The 19,692-nt window shown below is 48.0% G+C and overlaps 1 protein-coding gene across 2 annotated transcripts in view; it reads left to right on the top strand.

Annotated features, from left to right (window-relative positions):
• Positions 1–19,692, top strand: part of UBR4 (ubiquitin protein ligase E3 component n-recognin 4) — a 92,052-nt gene that overhangs the window by 24,063 nt on the left and 48,297 nt on the right. Inside the window, exons 36-60 of one of the 2 annotated variants that reach the window (XM_033079313.1) lie at positions 1,371–1,441; positions 1,558–1,705; positions 2,150–2,377; positions 2,553–2,723; positions 2,821–3,003; positions 4,361–4,519; positions 5,096–5,248; positions 5,564–5,791; positions 6,576–6,733; positions 7,818–7,989; positions 8,116–8,317; positions 8,548–8,711; positions 9,624–9,840; positions 11,133–11,349; positions 12,749–12,781; positions 13,873–13,936; positions 14,352–14,486; positions 14,798–14,972; positions 15,203–15,340; positions 15,764–15,885; positions 16,482–16,593; positions 17,076–17,206; positions 17,340–17,517; positions 17,709–17,813; positions 18,320–18,457. In XM_033079313.1, coding sequence (XP_032935204.1) covers positions 1,371–1,441; positions 1,558–1,705; positions 2,150–2,377; positions 2,553–2,723; positions 2,821–3,003; positions 4,361–4,519; positions 5,096–5,248; positions 5,564–5,791; positions 6,576–6,733; positions 7,818–7,989; positions 8,116–8,317; positions 8,548–8,711; positions 9,624–9,840; positions 11,133–11,349; positions 12,749–12,781; positions 13,873–13,936; positions 14,352–14,486; positions 14,798–14,972; positions 15,203–15,340; positions 15,764–15,885; positions 16,482–16,593; positions 17,076–17,206; positions 17,340–17,517; positions 17,709–17,813; positions 18,320–18,457 — 3,802 coding nt within the window. Of the gene's footprint in view, positions 1–1,370; positions 1,442–1,557; positions 1,706–2,149; positions 2,378–2,552; positions 2,724–2,820; positions 3,004–4,360; positions 4,520–5,095; positions 5,249–5,563; positions 5,792–6,575; positions 6,734–7,817; positions 7,990–8,115; positions 8,318–8,547; positions 8,712–9,623; positions 9,841–11,132; positions 11,350–12,748; positions 12,782–13,872; positions 13,937–14,351; positions 14,487–14,797; positions 14,973–15,202; positions 15,341–15,763; positions 15,886–16,481; positions 16,594–17,075; positions 17,207–17,339; positions 17,518–17,708; positions 17,814–18,301; positions 18,458–19,692 lie in introns of both variants that reach the window. The other variant, XM_033079314.1, reaches the window with a different exon arrangement.

The following is a 19,692-nucleotide window of genomic DNA, read 5'->3' as shown; positions in this document are numbered from 1 at the left end:
GATTTTGTGTTTATTCCTGATGAGAGACGGAGTGAAGGACCCTACATGGCAGGTCTGTCATTCCTGCCTAGATGTGTTGACCCTGTGATATCAACAGAAGTTACATATTTATTGTTTTAATTTAAAAAAGGAAGAAAAGGAATAAAATGGTTCCTGCTAAATTAGTTCCTGCTGGTTGGTTGGCAATTACAGTAATTTCACAGTTATAAACCGCACCATTTTGACTAAAATTTTGGTCCGAACCCAAAGTGTGGCTTATAATCAGGTGCGGCTTATATATGGACAAAGAATGAAAAGTTGCTGTTTTAGTTTGGAGGACAGGTGTCTGCTGAGAAAGGCAGGAGCTTCTCTTTGAAATGGAGAATGTAAACCCTCTCCAAATTATTATAATTTTGAAATCAAGGGGCTTTCAGGCAAAAATATGGGAATTAGGAATAACAGTTCTTTACTAGGGAAATTAAAATAGAAATACAGTACTACGAAGAAACAAACTCCAAACCCTGACACAGTCAGAGTACAACCTGACACCCGTCAGGCAGGGTGTTGGCAGCAGTCCCATTCCATGGTGGCTGCATCCTCCTGCAGTGACAGATGTGGCTCAGTTGGAGCAGTGCTCCTGTACAAGGTGCAGTTTCCCTCTGGAGGTCCAGTGGTGATGTGGAGAAATCCGGTTTTCCTCTGGGGTCCAGTGGAGAAAGGGGCTCCCTTAGTGTCCCAAACCCTCTATTTTTATCTTGGTGAGAAATGTTGGGCTCTTCCCCCTGGCTGGAGCAACTCCCAATGGGATGCAGTAATGTTATCAGTCCCACAGTGGGACTCAATGGCCATGAGCAGAAAATGACTGGCTGGAGGAAGGATGGGTTGTGAAAAGATAAGAACACTGCCCTGCCTGGTTTCAATGGATGGCCCATTGGCAGAATATCTCCCATGGAGATCAGGATCACTGTCCCCACCCTCAACAGATGATGACAGAACAGATACCTTTTATCACACTCTGTATTGCAACCTGTGACTTATAATCAGGTGCGGCTTATACTCAGTGTATTTGTTTTTGTATCAGCAAGCAATTTAGATTGATACTTTTAAGTGCTTTGGGTGGTGCAAAAAAGCTGTTAGAATGTGTTCTTTATTTTTTTGTATATCAATATTTTTGTTACTGTTTCTTTTTCTTGTTAACCATTTCCTGTTACTACAATGTGTCGCCATCTCCTCTCTCCATGTGGTTTGATACCAGCTGCCTCCTAGCTCAGTGTTGCTAAAATTTACTATTCCTAAAATGTACATTTGGTATCTGGGGAATTTATTCTGTACATGTACTTCACTGTAGCAGCAGATATGTCACCTTCCTTAAACAATTTTCTTCTGGATAGGATGAAGATTCTCTCTGTAATAAACTCTGCACCTTCACCATCACACAGAAAGAATTCATGAATCAGCACTGGTAAGAATCTCAAGCTTGTGTTCAGAGTTTCAGTCTGGTATTCCTGGCCATTGGGAAGGAAACCAGTGTGGTTTGTGACACTGCCTTTCAAAACTCACCTGGCTTATTTTGGGCAGGTACCACTGTCACACTTGCAAGATGGTTGATGGGGTTGGTGTTTGCACAGTTTGTGCTAAAGTTTGTCACAAGGATCATGAGATTTCTTACGCCAAGTACGGATCCTTCTTCTGTGACTGTGGAGCCAAGGAGGATGGCAGCTGCCTGGTAAATTCTTTATGTCTTCAGATTTTCAAATCCTTTGCAATTTTCTGTTCTGCAGTAAGTCACGTCAGGATTTGAGTACGCAGAATTGCTAAGACTTAAAAGCTTTAACTTTATAATGAACCCTCAGAAATTACAGCTTGCCTGGAAATTAATTTTTTTTGCACCAAATAAGAGCATTGCTAGATCTGTGTCCTAGTGACTCCTGGGATTCCATCTACCTTTACAGAATTTGTACACAAAGAACACCTTTTCCCATGTTTTCCACCAGCAGTAAATAAAATAATTATATCTTAAATATGGAAAGTTTTTAATCCTTGGGTGGAGAGTCACGTGCAGGATGTTATTTCTTTAGAAGTGTGCTCTAATTGCTGCTCTTACAATCTGTGCCCACTTCATCAATAGCCAGGTTGAGCATGGTTTGGGATTTTGCTCTGTCATTCCCAGGCGTTGGTGAAGAGAACTCCCAGCAGTGGGATGAGCTCTACCATGAAGGAATCAGCGTTCCAGAGCGAGCCCCGTGTGCCCGAGAGCGTCATCCGCCACGCCAGCACGTCCCCAGCTGAGAAAGCCAAGGTCACCATCAGCGAGGGCAAGGGCCCTGATGAGGAAAAGCCCAAAAAGAGCAGCCTGTGCAGAAATGTGGAGGGCTGTCGAGAGGAGCTGCAGTCCCAGGTATAATTATCAGCTACTAAACTGAGATGGGTTGTGATGAGGATTTTGGGCAGGCTGGGTTGGTTATAAGCTGAGATGAGAGGGTCATAAAGGGGAGTGGGGCTTTAAAAGCAGTTGATGTGCAGCTCCCATCAGGAGCACCTTGTTCCTCATTTGCCTGATCTGTTTCTTGTAGGCCAACTTCTCCTTTGCACCTTTGGTGCTGGAGATGCTGAATTTCCTGATGGATGCCATCCAGGTCAACTTCCAGCAAGCTTCAGCCATGGGGAGCAGCAGCCGTGCCCAGCAGGCTCTCAGTGAGCTCCACACTTTGGACAAATCAGTAGAAATGACAGATCAGCTGATGGTAGGAAACAAAAGGAATTAACAAGAGTGTGGATGGGGGAGTGGCTTTTAAACAGAGACATTCCAGTGACACCCTTTGGATGCTTTCCCTGGCTCAGGTCCCAACCCTTGGCTCTCAGGAAGGCGCCTTTGAGAACGTGCGCATGAACTACAGCGGGGACCAGGGCCAGACCATCCGGCAGCTGATCAGCGCACACGTGCTGCGGCGCGTGGCCATGTGTGTGCTGTCCTCGCCACACGGCCGCCGCCAGCACCTGGCTGTGAGCCACGAGAAGGGCAAGGTGAGCCCGGGGCTCCTGAGGGGCAGGGAACAGAGCTGGAGCTGCTGGGCTGCTGAGGGACAGGGAGCAGAGCTGGAGCTACTGAGGGACACGGAACAGTGCTGGAGCTGCTGGGGGATAGGGAACAGAGCTGGAGCTGCTGAGGGACAGGGAACAGAGCTGGAGCTGCTGAGGGACAGGGAACAGAGCTGGAGCTGCTGAGGGACAGGGAGCAGAGCTGGAGCTGCTGAGGGACAGGGAACAGTGCTGGAGCTGCTGAGGGACAGGGAACAGAGCTGGAGCTGCTGAGGGACAGGGAGCAGAGCTGGAGCTGCTGAGGGACAGGGAACGGTGCTGGAGCTGCTGAGGGACAGGGAACAGAGCTGGAGCTGCTGAGGGACAGGGAACAGAGCTGGAGCTGCTGAGGGACAGGGAACAGAGCTGGAGCTGCTGAGGGACAGGGAACAGAGCTGGAGCTGCTGAGGGACAGGGAACAGAGCTGGAGCTGCTGAGGGACAGGGAACGGTGCTGGAGCTGCTGGGTTCCTGAGGGATGGGGCACAGTGCTGGAGCTGCTGGGTTCCTGAGGGATGGGGCACAGTGCTGGAACTGCTGGGCTGCTGAGGGATGGGGCACAGTGCTGGAGCTGCTGGGTTCCCAAGGGAAATGGAGCAGTTCTGGAGCCGCTGGGTTCCAGCACTGGATCTGCTGAGTTCCTGAGGGAATGAGAACAGAGCTGGATGCACTGGGTTCCCAGGGAAATGGAGCAGTGCTGAGGAACAGACAGGGCTGTGGTTTGTTCTGCCCATCCTGAGATCTGGTATGAAGTGTTGTGTAGCTTAGGGGAACCTCTTGTAGGAAAAACTCTTCAGGGAAAAAGACTTCCTACAGCAGGAATGGTGAGAAAAACTCCCTGCCCTTACCCACCTCACTGCAGCCACCTGAGAGGAGATTGGAGTCAGGTGCGGTCCTTGACTCAGTGAAAGGACAAAAGGAAATGGCCTTAAGGTGTGCCAAGGGAGGTTCAAATTTGTTACTATAAACAAAAACTTGAGTGGTTGGGCATTGGAATAAGTTGCCCAGAGATTTGGGGGAATCAGCAACTCTGGAAGTGTTCAAGAGGTGTCTGGACAGGACACTTGGGGTTGTGGCTTAGGGGTGATTGTGGTGGTGCTGGGGTGATGGTTGGACTCAGTGGTCTCATGGATCCCTTCCAGCCTTGGTGATTCTGTGCTTTTGATCCTGTAACTGAAATGCTTGACTCAGTTACAGTCAGCCAAGTTCATTCTGTGCTTCTGATTCTGTGACTGGGGTGTGGAACTGAAATGCCTGGCTCCACTCAGTTACAGCCAGATAAGTGAGTTCATTGTGTGCTGCAGATCACAGTGCTGCAGCTCTCAGCCCTGCTGAAACAAGCTGACTCCAGCAAAAGGAAGCTGACCCTCACCCGCCTGGCGTCCGCGCCCGTCCCGTTCACGGTGCTGAGCCTGACTGGGAACCCCTGCAAGGAGGACTACCTGGCTGTGTGTGGGCTGAAGGTAAGGGCCTGCCAAACCCCTTTCCAGGGAGCTGTAAACATCAGCTCAAAGCCAGCTGTCTTTGTTTCCTCTGAGGAGTTAGCATGGAACTGCCTCCAAAGTTCTGTCACTACTTCAGCTCCTGATTTACTTTCCTACTAGATAGAAGAGGCAGGACTTGTATGAGCAATATAATGAATGAGACAGTGCCTTAAAATAGTATTTCTTAGTGTATTTAGGCTGATTTTGTTTTAAGACAAGAGCCAAGGTTTAGTCATGTTAGACTTAGTGTGTTAAAACTAGTCTGTAACAATTAGAGTTCTTTGGCAAGGACTCCTCTTGTATTCTCCCAAATTTAGATTCAGCTTTCCAAGTGCAGAGTCTACAAATGTGTTATTTAGCTGAGAAAAAGCTGCACTCTATAGTTTGGTTTTTTTTGCAAACCTTTGTGTCATCTTCAGTGCAGGAAATTGAGATTTAGATTCTCTGAATCATTATGTGCCATAAGAGAAATGCAGACTTTTAGCTCCATTCTTGGCTTGAAATATTTATAAACACTGTGTTTTAATATTTAACCAATTTTTTTCATGACTCCAGGATTGCCATGTGTTAACATTCAGCAGCTCTGGATCAGTCTCTGATCATTTGGTGCTTCATCCCCAACTGGCCACTGGGAATTTCATCATCAAAGCTGTGTGGTTGCCAGGATCTCAAACAGAGCTGGCCATTGTCACTGCAGACTTTGTGAAGGTATGTCTGGCCATGAACTAGTGATGATACAGCCTCTGCCAGACATCAGAGTCTGGATCCTCAGGGAGTTGCATGTGGGAGAATGTGATAATATTCTTAGAAATAAATTGGAAATATAAATTTAGAATGTTTGGGCTGTTCTTGCAAGGAAAAGCAAACCCAAAGAACTCAAAGAGAAAAAAAGTCCCAAACTATAACATCTCATAGGGATTCCCTTGTCTCAGCTCTTGTTCGTTTGCACTGTTCTGTATTGTAGCAATTAATTACTGCCTTAATAATTACTGCAGTTAATTATTTCCTTGGTTCTTCCCACAGATTTATGACCTCTCAGTAGATGCCTTGAGTCCAACTTTTTACTTCCTCCTACCAAGTTCCAAAATCAGGGATGTCACTTTCCTGTTCAACGAGGAGGGGAAGAACATCATTGTGATCATGTCCTCTGCTGGCTACATCTACACCCAGCTGATGGAGGAGGCCAGCAGTGCCCAGCACGGGCCCTTCTATGTCACCAATGTGCTTGAAGTCAACCACGAGGACCTGAAGGTGCTGGTGACTTCCCTTTCTCTCTTTTTTTGCATCTTCCATTTGAAGGCAGAAGTTTCCTTCTTTTTTTTCCCTTCTCATTTTAAGCCCCTGATCTAGATCAAGGAGCTTTCTCATTCCTCTAAAGAGAGAAATATCCTTACAGTAAAAGGAGGTGGGGGTGAAAATTAAACCCCTTGATCCTTTCATCTAGAAAATGGAGCATGTTTTCCATGGCTGGCTCTGAAGTCATGCCCAGCAGGATTTCTCAGCAGGGAGATGGCTTCAGAGCAGTGCTGTTCTCAGAGCAAGGCACTCCAAAGGTGCAGGAGCAGAAGGGATAAATCACCATGGCTGGGGCTGGAGAGCTGCAGCCAGCCTTTGTTTCTAGTCTTGAGGGTGACCTTTAAAATCTCTCCAGTGTTTTTTACCCCATCCTGCTTCAAAACAGGAATAGATGGGAAGGAGGCCCTCAGGAAGGGCTTTTATGAGCTGGGCATACAGGGGCTGCTCCATGTGACACTGTCACACAGCGCTGAGGCTCACAGCTGCAGGAGCTCAGGGTGTTACCTACAGCCTCCGGGTGTGCAGGCTCAGCATCCCCTCCCAGAGCCTTTGAAGTGTCTGATGGATGAGTTCACCCAGGAGTTCAGCTTAGAAAATTGTCATTTAGGGCTCTGTTCTCTCACTGCTGGGGAGGAGGGGTGGCTTTGGGAATAATTCCATCGTAAATTTAAAAACCTGACAGAGTGTTTGGGGATATTTGTGTTTATGTTAAATGTTGGCATTTCTCTGGATCCCCCAGGACAGCAATGGCCAGGTGGCAGGAGGGGGGGTGTCAGTCTATTACTCCCACGTGCTGCAGATGTTGTTCTTCAGCTACTGCCAAGGCAAATCCTTCGCAGCCACCATCAGCCGGGCCAGCCTGGAGGTGCAGCGGCTCTTCCCAATTAACATCAAGAGGTGAGAATCCTAGGGGACACTCCCTGCATTCTTATTTCTTTATTCTAAATATTGCTTATTATTTAACATCCTGGGTTTGAATGACCAAACCTTGTAGTGAAAATTCCCTGTTGGCTGATGATTTCTTGCTACTTTTCATGGTCCTTCTGTCTTAATGGACTTGGATGATCCTTGTGGGTTCCTTCCAGCTCAGGAGTTCCATGATATCCCAGTTGTAGGATGATTGGAAACCAAAGCTGGCTGTTTCAACAGTGGGCCACACATGCATTTTGTCCTCCCAGTAGGGTTTCAGAGCAGAAAGGTGTGTGCAGAGCAGTGGAGCTGCACAGAGGGAGCTGCTCGAGGTGCAGCCACTGGAACCGATGGGATTATCGGCCCTCGCCGAGGCGGCCGAGCAGGAAGCCTTTGTTTCCTTTCAGCACCACTGCTGCAGTGGACCTTGTGCATAGTGCATGTTCAGGCTGATTTTCAGACTCCCTTGGGAGAAACCAATCTCTTACTCTATGAATGTGGCAAGGAAAAGACAGTTCTATTGTGTTTTCTGATACACAGTGCTGAGCATTCAGGCCTCAGACTCTGCACTGGCCTGACACAAAGCCACTGGCACAAGTGGGCTCTGAAGGAGGGTCAGGTTCCCAGAGCTCCTGAACTCCAGTTCAGTTTGACTTAATCTTTTTGCAGCTCTGTTTCCACTTTTTCCAGTGAACAGCCACTGATTCTCCTGCATTGGCCTTTGCTTATTCCTGCTAGGTGTGTTGCAATGTGGAATTGTTCATCTATTCAGATAAAAACATTGCTGAAAGCCATTTATAAATTACCTCCTTGATTTGGGGCATAAAATGCAGCACTAAAGCCAGAGTTTGCAGGGTAGGGATCAGGGCTGAGGATTGAGATGCTCATGGCTTCTGCCCACTCTGGTGACTCTGTCACATTTCTCACTTGTAAACCAGACATTGTTCATTGATGCAGTGTTTGAATCCCTGCTCAGGATGAAGCTTTAGCTGATGTGAACACAATGAAATTTGTGTGGTTTTGTGTGTGCTACTCCTTAAATGTATGTCATTGTGCCCTTTGTCTCTCACAGTTCCAATGGTGGCAGTAAGACTTCTCCAGCCCTGTGTCAGTGGTCTGAGGTGATGAACCACCCTGGCCTGGTGTGCTGTGTCCAGCAGACCACAGGTGTCCCATTGGTGGTCATGGTGAAGCCAGACACTTTCCTTATCCAGGAGATTAAGACCTTGCCAGCCAAAGCAAAGGTTAGTCAGAGTTTCCAGTATTTTTGACTCTCAAAATTTGGTTTCTTGTTTTTCTATCAACCAGATCTCTAGTCTTGGCAGCTTTCCTAATGCAGAGAGTTGCCAAGCCCTTGCCTTGCCTTGCAGATCCAGGACATGGTAGCCATCCGTCACACGGCCTGCAACGAGCAGCAGAGGACCACCATGATCCTGCTGTGTGAGGATGGCAGCCTGAGGATCTACATGGCCAACGTGGAGAACACGTCCTACTGGCTGCAGCCCTCCCTGCAGCCCAGCAGCGTCATCAGCATCATGAAACCCGTCCGCAAGCGCAAGGCAGCCGCCATCAGTAAGGGCTCCTCAGTGACCTTTGTAACTAGTGGAGGTGTAGAGATTGATCCACAGCATCTAAATACTTAGAGCACTCAGTCTGACAATGACCTGGCTAAGGGGGTAAAATGTTTCCATAGATTTATATAGAAATACTTCACAAAGGAGGAGAGTTGTTTGACAGGTTTTTTACCACAGCTTTCCTTGTTTAGAACATCTTTTGTCATAAAGATCTCTTTCCCCTTCCAGCAACTCGCACATCCAGCCAGGTGAACTTCCCCATTGACTTCTTTGAGCACAACCAACAGCTCACAGATGTGGAGTTTGGAGGCAATGACCTGCTGCAGGTGTACAATGCCCAGCAGATAAAGCACCGACTCAATTCCACGGGCATGTACGTGGCCAACACAAAGGTGAGTGGGGCAATCTGGGGACTCTGTTGGGCTTCTGGTGCCATTATTGTTCATGTTGATACCATGCCTTGCCTTAAGGAGTCTGCTTGGTTCAAATGACCCTCACAAATACTGTAATTTAGTAAACAGCACCTCTGTACAGAGTCCTTGGCTTCTGTCCTAGTTTGAAAGACAGGTGTCTGCTAAGAAAGAAAGGCAGGAACCTCTCTTTGAAATGGAGAATGCAAACCCCCTCCCTCCAAATTATTATAATTTTGAAATGATGGGGCTTTCAGGCAAAGATGTGGGAATAACAGCTCTTTACTAGGAAAATTAAAATAGAAATACAGTGCTACAAAGAACAAACCCAAAATATTGATAGAGTCGGAATATACCCTGACACCTTGTCAGTCAGGGTGTTGGCAACAGTCCCATTAAATGGTGGCTGCATCCTCCTGCAGTGACAGATGTGGCTCAGTTGGAGCAGTGCTCCTGTGCAAGGTGCAGTTTTCCTCTGAAGGTCCGGTGATGATGAAGAAGGGTCTGGTTTTACTCTGGAATCCAGTGGAAAAAGGCTGCTGTGGTGTTCCAAATCTCAGTTTTTATCTTGGTAGGAAATGTTTGACTCCTCCCCCTGGGTGGAGCATCTCCCAGTGGGATGATGGAATTTTATCAGTCGTGCAGTGGGACTCAGTTGCCCATTAACAACCAGTATCTTCCTGGAGGAAGGATGGGTTGTGGAAAAGATAAAGAGCACTGCCCCACCTGGTTTAACAGATGGCCCATTAACAGAGGATATCTCCCATGGACATAAGGATCACTGCCCCACCTGGGTTAACAGATGGTGATAGAATACATACTTTTGGGCACATCCTGTATTGCAATCTAAGACAGCTTCAGAGGGAATTTTGAGCTGTGATTTGTTCTCTGCAGCCTGGAGGTTTCACCATTGAAGTGACCAACAACAACAGCACGATGGTGATGACGGGCATGCGGATCCAGATCGGCACCCAGGCCATCGAGCGAGCTCCCTCCTACCTGGAGATCTTCGGCCGCACCATGCAGCTCAACATGACCCGCGCCCGCTGGTTCGATTTCCCCTTCACCCGGGAGGAGGCCCTGCAGGCTGACAAGAAACTCACCATCTTCAGTAAGGCTCTGTGACTGCTGGGTCTGACAGCTGCTGGGTTGGTTTGGGTGGGATGGAGCTGCTTCACCTCACAGCAGGGAGTTTGCATGATCTGTTTGTTTGCCCTGACTGCAAAACAGTCTGAGGGGGGAACCCTGAATGTTTGATAACTTTATTTATTGTCCAGTTTCTTGCTGCTGTGAGTGAATGTTTAGTAGTTCAGCTCAATGATTTTGTGCTGAGGCAAGGGAAGGAAAATGGCCTTGCAAAGGAGATGGGACTGTCAGTGGCTGTGTATTAATGACAGTATCATTAATACAGTAATTTCACAATTATAAGCTGCACCATTTTGACTAAAATGTGCGGCTTATAATCAGGTGTGGCTTATATATGGACAAAGAAGAAAAAGTTGCTGTTTTAGTTTGGAGGACAGGTGTCTACTGAGAAAGGCAGGAGCTTCTGTTTGAAATGGAGAATGTAAACCCCCTCCCTCCAAATTATTATAATTTTGAAATCAAGGACTTTCAGGCAAAGATATGGGAATTAGGAATAACAGTTCTTTTCTATGGAAATTAAAATAGAAATACAGTACTACAAAGAAACAAACTCCAAGCCCTGACAGAGTCAGGGTACAACCTGACAACCCATCAGGCAGGGTGTTGGTAGCAGTCCCATTTAATGGTGGCTGCATCCTCCTACAGTGACAGATGTGGCTCAGTTGGAGCAGTGCTCCTGTACAAGGTGCAGTTTCCCTCTGGAGCTCCAGTGGGGATGTGGAGAAATCCGGTTTTCCTCTGGAGTCCAGTGGAGAAAGGGGCTCCCTTAGTGTCCCAAAACCTCTGTTTTTATCTTGGTAACAATTGTTGGGCTCTTCCCCCTGGCTGGAGCAACTCCCAATGGGATGCAGTAATTTTATCAGTCCCACAGTGGGACTCAATGGCCATGAGCAGAAAATGACTGGCTGGAGGAAGGATGGGTTGTGAAAAGATAAAGAACAATGCCCTGCCTGGTTTCAATGGATGGCCCATTAGCAGAATATCTGCCCACAGAGATCAGGATCACTGCCCCCACCCTCAACAGATGGTGATAGAACAGATACCTTTGATCACACTCTGTATTGTAACGTGTGGCTATGATCAGGTGCAGCTTGTGTATGGACAAAGAATGAAAAGTTGCTGGCACCCGGAAGTGCGGCTTATACTCAGTGCAGCTTATAATCGTGAAATTACTGCTGTCCTGACCCTGTTGAGGCTGGTTTGTTTCCAGAAGCAGCAGTTTTCTCAGTTTTTAAGAAATTTCTCTCATCTCTACAGTTGGGGCTTCTGTGGATCCTGCTGGAGTCACCATGATGGATTCCATAAAAATTTATGGCAAAACCAAAGAGCAGTTTGGCTGGCCTGATGAGCCCCCTGAGGACTTCCCGTCTGCTTCCGTGAGCAACGTTTGTCCCCCAAACCTCAACCAAGGGAATGGCACTGGGGACACCGAGTCAGCTGCCCCTGCTGCTGCCAGTGGGACTGTCCTGGAGAGGTATTTCCACAGTCTTTCCCTTTTTCCTCCTTGGAAATGGGTTGTTGTTGTTGTGGCACTTGTGTGCTTTTCCTAACTTGGAGAGCTGGAGGGAATTAGTGAGTTGTTCTCACTGCCTTGCACAGCAACAACTGAAAGCAGTGATTATCTTGTAGGAGGGGTGCTGGCTCTTGGTTGATCTGGGGCAGTAGATGGGTAGATCTGTGTGCTTGCTTGTGCTGCCTAGTTCATGTTTCAGCAGTTTTGAGGAGCTCAAATCAATTTCTGCTGCCTTGGTACATTCATTTCAAGCTGGCCCTTTTTTGTTCTCTGGAGCTCACAAGGGTCAGGCCTCTCAGAAGTTAAGCTCAGTTTTGAGGAGGGTTTTCTGTGTCACCCTGTTTTAGACTCGTGGCTCCCACCAACTTGCCTTGTAGCCCACGTGCCTGAGGCTGAGCTGTTGTGCTGGGGAAGTGTTGGGTTTTCCCCCATATTCCTGCTGACAGCCAAACCCCAAGGCTGACCTGGACATAAATTTAGTGAATAAACAGAACTTGTGTTCTTTCGTATGTCCACACCATGTTTTCCTTTGATATCATACAGTCTGTATCATAAGGGCTGTAAAAACAGCAAGGACAGGAGGGAAACAGCTCCAAGAGGAACTGGTGCTGCTGGTAAATGAGCATTTCACAGGATACATGCACTGCTCAGCTGAGAGGAAATGGGCATTTCAGAGGATACATGCACTGTTCAGCTGTGAGGAAATGAGCATTTCAGAGGATACATGCACTGCTCAGCTGTGAGGAAGTGGTGGTTGAGTTTGTCTGACTGAAATTCTCAGGTGAAGGCTCAGGGTTTGAAGTGCCTGGTAGACCCAGTTGAAGGACCTGTTCAGCCATCCTCTAATGTTTTATCTAATAGTTCATGGGATTTTTTCCCTGTGTTTATTTTCCCTTTCCCTTCCTCCTCTGCTGTGGCATTCCCACAAGATGTCCCTCTCGGCACAGACACGCTCTCTGGTTTTCCAGAGCAGTGGGATTATATTCTAAAAGTTCAGATATAAAAGAATTATTCTTTCTATTTGGTGTTACCTTCTGAAGGGCCTCTGGAGTAGAAACAGCTAATGGCAGGCAGGAGGCAGCTTTTCTATCCAAGTGTGGTGTCTACACTCAAATTTAAGCCTGGGTGGTGCTTTAAGTGGTGCTTTAAGTGGTGCTTGGCTTCTCTGTGTGAGGTGACCTGGCTCATCTCTGTCTTTGTTTTGCTGCCCAGGTAGAAAGACCCTGCTTAGACTGACGCTCCCCTGGCTTCCTGATTTCCCCATTTAATTTGCCTTTTGCTTAGAATGTGTTGTAGGGAGTTTTTCTGTGAGCTTTACACATTTTTATTTTTTTTTTCCTTTTTCTTTGCTCCCCCAAAGTTCTGACACTGAGTCCCTAACCACCCTGGACCGGTTAGTATGGCATCCTTTTCTCTGCACGAATGAGTGTGTGTCAGAGAGACAGAACACATGGTGTGGCTTTTGGTGACTGGGGTTTTTTGTTTTCCAAGTGACATTTGCTTCTTTACATTCTGGTCATTGCATGGCAGATGGTTTAGCAAATGTAAAGATGAGGTTGTTTGCAGATTTTTGCTGTACACGGCATAATTGTTGCTTATTTGACAGACTCCTCTCTGCTTTGTTCCTTCCTTGTGCCTTCTTGTCCCACTTCTGTTCCCTCCAAGCTTTATGAGGGTGGCTGTGGGGAGTGGGGTGTTATTTATCACCACCAGACCAGACAATTGTTCCTTCTACCTTCCAATCCTCCAGTGTTATTTTTCCCCTTAATGCTCTCTCTTCCCTGCTTTTTTCCTGTATCTTCCTGCTCCTTCTGGTGTGTCAGATGGCATTTCAGGTAGTTCTACCTAGGGGCATGGAGTGCTGCTGCAGGGACTTTGCTGCCACTTGGAAATCAGGTTTTCCCTCGGTCCAAGTGTTTCCCCAGCCTGCTTGAACCCCAACATCCCTTCTTGGGGTCACACCCAGTGCTCTGAGTTAATTTTCCTCTGGAATATTTTGTGCTGAAACTCCACAAATTGGAAAGAGCAACCTGTGTGGAAATAGCAAGCGAGTAGAACGTTGCTCCCTTAGCAAAGTCGGTTCCGCTTTTTCCCATGTGTCATAGCCAGCCTTGATCTGCAGTCATCTGTACGTCTGGGGGCCATGGTGAATTGGGACTGTCAAGACAATCCAAGTTATCCCTGCTGCAGGCTGCGTAAGGAAATGTTTTATCCTCTTTGGGAGAGAAAAGCCCCTGTCTTTCAGCTGTGGATTATTAAAGCAGTCCTAAGTTTGTCTGTGAGCGTGAGCCAGGTTTAACTCTGGTCTGTAACACAATGAAATGATATGCATGGTGCCTGTGGCAGGTTTTATCATGCTTTGATTTTGTACTTGGCATTCGTTAGCTGTCTCTGAGCTACTCATGACTGTAGCCCGCATAAAGCAAAGTGCTAAGGAGAGAGAAGGGTTGCTGTACTCAAGCCTGCTTTCCTCTCTCCCTCCAGGCTAGTAGTGAGTTCTTTAGAAGCGCTGGAAAGCTGCTTTGCTGTGGGACCAGTCAACGAGAAGGCAAGTAACTTTGTGAATACATTCCTGAGCTTTGGAGCTGGGGGAGGAGGGGCGAGCTCAGCACTACCTCCTGCAGCCCCGGGGGCCTGATAGGAGCAGAGCCATCCCTTTTGCTCAGAGCACTGATCTGAAAGTTGCCTTAGCCAAAAGCGATTGAAACTAGTTTAGAATGACAATTGGCATTTGCATTTAGAGCTGGTGGGCTTTTTGTGCTGGGAGTGACCTCGTTTACAGAAACAGCAGGGTAGGAGCCCATAAATCTCAAAAGGACTTTTCTTATGTAGACATGTGAAATGTTCCCTAAATGTCAAATAGTAAATGGAGGGAGGCTATTAAAAGGGCATTGAGGGAAGGGAGCTGCAGGTATGCTGAGTGATGGTAAATATAGTGAATAATGGGGTTTGTCTGTTCTTAGGAGAAGAATAAGATTGCAGCTCAGGAACTGGCTACCATGCTACTGTCCATGCCAGCCCCTTCCAGCGTGCAGCAGCAGACCAAGAGCCTCCTGGCCAGCTTGCACACCAGCCGTTCAGCCTACCACAACCACAAGGTACTGCCCAGGGATGGATTTGGGGGCTCCTGGGACCTGCCAGGTCATGGCTGAGGTGCAGCACAGCCCTAGAGAGCCCTTCCTGCATGCAACACACACCTCCTGTCTCATCTCCCTTTAGCTTCTGCTGCCTGCCCTGCTGGCTTTTGTGTTTCACCAGAGCTGTGTGATTCTGTGACTTTTTAGGGTTGTTTGTCCTTCCTTAGCTGAGTGCGGATTTCCCCAGGATCTGTCCTGTGGTTGTAATTCAGCTGCTTTCTCGTGCTACAGTCAGTTGTTTTTTCTTGCCTGTGCTATCTTTCCCTCTGCAGGATCAAGCACTGCTAAGCAAAGCCATTCAGTATTTGACTTCCTCAAGCAAAGAAGGGAAGGACCTCGATCCTGAGGTGTTCCAGAGGCTGGTCATCACTGCTCGATCCATTGCTATTATGAGACCCAACAATCTGGTCCACTACACAGAATCAAAGCTGCCACAGCTGGAAACAGGTAGATAAGTCTGTAATTTTCTCTAAGTTTCTGTTGTGATAATTGAAGCTGAGCTGGGGTGTCGGGTTTGGAGTGACAGGGACTGTATTTGACACATTTGGTAGGTGTGTGATATCCTGCTCATGAGAACATCAAAGCCTCTGAAAAAAGCCATTTTAAATAAACTTGGTGTTACCCTCATTAAGGTTTTCCCCTGCACATTTCTGAGAGGTGTTTTTTAATCTGTGCAGGGAGTGAAGAAGGGCAGGAGGCCCAGAAGCACACGGAAGGAGAGGGCTGCACCTTCATTACCCAGCTGGTGAACCACTTCTGGAAGCTCCATGCATCAAAACCCAAAAACGCCTTCCTGGCCCCTGCTTGTCTGCCAGGTGGGAGAGCTCTTCCTTTGCTATTGGCAAGCCTGTGGCTTCTCAAGGGGTCTGTTTTAAGTTTGTAAGCAGAGAAAATTACTTGTTCAATGCTAGTGCTGCACTCAGGGCTTTGTGATATGGAGCTGCACATGCTACTCCCAAGCTTTTGGACAGGGGCACGTGTATTTGCCAGGAAAAAGGGACTGATGATTGATTTGGCTCCATGGGTGGTGTTAGAGGATATTCAGTGGTGCTGGTGTATGGAGTTCACAATATTCCATCAGACAGACAAGACTGGCTCAGTCTGGATTGAAAATCAATATATTTGTGCTGTTAACATTGTGCCTTGAAGTCTGCAAACAAAAGATGCTTCCTGCAGTGCCTCACTTTGTGCTGAAGTACAGAGAGAGCTGATTTCAGTCCTGCTTTTATGCCTCTTAGGTCTCACTCATGTTGAAGCCACAGTCAATGCTTTGGTGGATATTATCCATGGATACTGCACATGTGAGCTGGACTGTATCCATACTGCATCCAAGATCTACATGCAGATGTTACTTTGCCCAGTATGTCACCTTGCTGTGCTCTGCCTCAGCCTCTAATTGCACCAGGGGAGGTTTGGGTTGGACATCAGGAAATATTTCTTCATGGAAAGGCTGTTCCAGCCTGCCACAGGCTGCCCAGAGCAGTGATTGAGTCCCAACCCCTGGAGGAATTTAAAAGTGTAGATGTGGCACTTGGGGACATGGGTGAGGGGGACTGGCAGTGTTGGGTTTATGGTTGGGCTTTGATCTCAGAGGGCTTTTTCAGCCTAAATGTTTCTATGATTCTATGATGGGAAAAAATTAAATGTGGGTAGAATGCGAATACATAGTACAGACACAAAATGCAGCTAAAAACACCCAGCCAGAAGTGAATGAAGGAGAATTCTCTCTCTCCTTGTGTTCTAGTAATGTTTGTCATGTGCTGCATGTGGAATTATATTGTCATATGTTGCTTTGTGGCTCCTGAGGGGAGCAGGGAGTGAGTTGAGGCAGTGACTCGTGTCCTACATGAACCATGACCAGCCAGAGTCACAAGTGTATTTTTAACCATCTGTCCAAGTGCTGTGAATAAGAGCTTAGAGCTTCAGGAGTGTAATGATGAATTGTTAACCCTGCAGGACCCAGCAGTGAGCTTTTCCTGCAAGCAAGCTTTGATCAGGGTGCTGAGACCCCGGAACAAGCGGCGACACGTGACCCTGCCATCGTCCCCCCGCAGCAACACTCCCATGGGTACGCCAGGGCCTCCCTGCCTTAAACCAGCATGGCCCTCCTGGTCAGAAAGGACAAGAAAATAAACTGCTCTTGTTATAAATTTGGACTAAAAAAGATTGAAATCAGCCTTTTTCCTTTCTTTTGCTCTCCCTTACCCCCTAAACCCCTTTTTATTGAATCTCACCTTTTCGTTCGTATTTTGGGATTCAGAAAGGAGATCTCTCTGAGATATTCCCCTTTCAGTGACAGGAAGATCTGATCATTTTATCTAGAGAATAGTAATTTGGAGTTAGTATTTCTGTGCATGTTTTCAGGTTCTAATCATTCAAAGATGTGTGCAGATCAAAATTACCAGAACTCCACCTAAGAGAGCAAGTTGTAGGTGTCAGGGAGTCTCTTGGTAACTGAGGGTAAAAGCTTGGGTTTTTTCTCTGCATTAACTGCCTTGTTTGGGATGGGATGAGGAGCTGTGCATTTAGAACTCCTGCTTTGCCACCCAGGAGATAAGGATGATGATGATGATGACGATGCAGAGGACAAGCTGCAGAGCTCTGGGATAGCAAATGGGGAGCACATCCGCCAGGAGAGCCAGGAGCAGAGCGAGGTGGATCACGGGGACTTCGAGATGGTGGTGAGTCCAGAGCTTCTCCTTGCAGCCTTTGAAGGGTAACAGGACTTGAGTTAATTTAGCTCTCATGAACTTGCTTGTGCTCCATTACTGCTGGTGGTCTGGGGAAAGCTCTCACCGTGTTTCCTCTCCATAGTCTGAATCCATGGTTCTGGAGACTTCTGAGAACGTGAATAATGGGAACCCTTCTCCTCTGGAGGCTCTCCTGGCTGGAGCAGAGGGATTCCCTCCCATGCTGGATATCCCTCCAGATGCAGATGATGAGACAATGGTGGAGTTGGCTATTGCCCTGAGCCTGCAACAGGATCAGCAAGGTCAGATGTTGGCACTGTTGGTAGGCAAAAAGGGGATGGAAACTGGGAAAAAAAACGGGGAGAGAAATGAGGCAAAGCTGTTGATGTAACCACCAGTGAACCAAAGATAGCAGAACTATGAAATGTACAGAAAATGCCAGAGTTAACTTCGTTCTGTTAAAGAAGGATGCTCATAAGTTGTTCTCTTGCAGGGAGCAGCAGCAGTGCCCTTGGGCTGCAGAGCTTAGGACTGTCTGGCCAGGCTCCCAGCTCCTCCTCTCTCGATGCTGGAACCCTCTCGGACACAACAGCATCAGGTAACTGTTCACTGCAAGGCATCACCTTTTTCACGTTTTGACCTAAGTAAAGTAATGCCTTAAAAATGATTTGTAAATAAGGTTTGGAAGAGACAGTTATTACTATTGGCTTCTTGTATTTTTGAGAGTGTACTAACAGCTGTTTCCTGCTTTAGTTGGCTCTCACTGTAGACTTCTGAGGAAGTTATTTCCTCTCTTTAAACTAAAGCAGACTAAACAGAGCATGTGCTGTGTTTCCCTTGCATTTATAAACAACCAGACATTGTTCTTTAAGTAACTGTGCATGCCTGTGTGTTTGAGGAGAAGCTTTCCTCTCGGGATATCTCCCCTCCACTGCTTTCAGCAGCTTTAATTGTCCTGCTGCTCACCCCCAAACTCCCTTTCCGTTTGTAGCTGTCCCCAAACTCCAGCTCCAATCCCAGCAGCCTTTCTCTTGTGCATGAGCATCGTTTGCAGTTGTTCCCAGGCAGTGTTTTTACTTGTAACAGCTCTCTTTATTCTCTTAGCTCCAGCGTCCGACGACGAGGGCAGCACGGCGGCCACGGACGGCTCCACGCTGCGCACATCACCCGCGGAGCACGGCGGCAGCGTGGGCTCGGAGAGCGGCGGCAGCGCCGTGGACTCGGTGGCTGGGGAGCACAGTGGTGAGTGAACCCTGCTGCACCCCGATCCCTCCCTGAATCACCTCTGCTCCCTTCTGCTGCAGCCCTGATCCCTCCCTGAATCACCCCTGATCCTTCCCTGCTGCCCCCCTGCTGCACCCCTGATCCCTCCCTGAATCACCCCGCTCTCTTCTGCTGCACCTCTGCTTCCTCCCTGCTTTCTCCCTGCTGCACCCCCTGCATCACGCCTGCTCCCTTGTTCTGCACCCCTGCTGCACCCCCTGTTCCCTCCCTGCTGCACCCCCTGCAATAGCCTTGTTTCCTTCTGCTGCACCCCTGCTGCACCCCCTGCTCCCTCCCTGCTGCATCCTCTGCATCACCCCTCCTCCCTTCTGTACCCCTGCTGCCTCCCTGCATCACCTCGGATTCTTCCCTGCTGCACCCCTGTTCCCCCCTGCTGCACCCCTGCTGCCTCCCTTGCTGGATCACCCTTGCTCCCTTCTGCTGCACCCTGCTCCCTTCTGCTGCACTCCATTCCCTTCCTGCATTACTCTTGCTGCCTCCCTGCTACCACAGCCTTGCCCACCGTGGAAGTGTGTGGGTGATCCCTGGCACAGAGGAAAGCTCAGTTCCCAGTGGCTGCTGCCATCCATCATTTTGTGGGTTCTGTCTGAGTGCCCACTGATTGAATATTGGCTGCTTTTCCTGGTTCTCTGGAAGTGTGGAATCTGCAGCAGATTTTACTGGGCTGTAATAACAAAATCATCGAATCCCAGAGTGGTTTGGGTGGGAAGGGACCTTAAAGATCATCCTGTACCAACCCCAAGGCAGGGACTCCTTCCATGATCTCAGATTGCTCCAAGGCACATCTGACCTGACCTTGGACACTTACAGGGGTGGGACAACCACAGCCTCTCTGGGCAGCCTGTGCCAGGGCTTCATCACCCTCTGAGTAAAGAATTTCTTCCTAATATCCCATCTAACCCTGCCCTTGTTCATCTTAGAGCTACTGCCCCTGATCCTGTCACTCTCTCCCCGTATAACAAGTCCCTCTCCCTCCTTTTTGTAAGTACCCAGTACTCTGTTAGGTACTGGGAAGCCACAACAAGGTGTCCCTGGAGCCCTTGCCTCTCAGAATGCTCAGAGCAAGATTGAGACAATTCACTGTGCTGCTGGTTTAAGTTTGGATCAGATTATTGGATTAATCCCTCTCTTTTTAATTGGTGACTGATACCCAGGTAAAATATCCACAGATAATACTAAAAAAATTGTCTGAT

This window comes from Catharus ustulatus, chromosome 24, assembly GCF_009819885.2.
Source record: "Catharus ustulatus isolate bCatUst1 chromosome 24, bCatUst1.pri.v2, whole genome shotgun sequence".
In the NCBI taxonomy this organism is placed as follows: Eukaryota; Metazoa; Chordata; class Aves; order Passeriformes; family Turdidae; genus Catharus; species Catharus ustulatus.
Note: the sequence above shows the minus strand (reverse complement) of the source record. Positions and strands in the feature narration are given on the sequence as shown.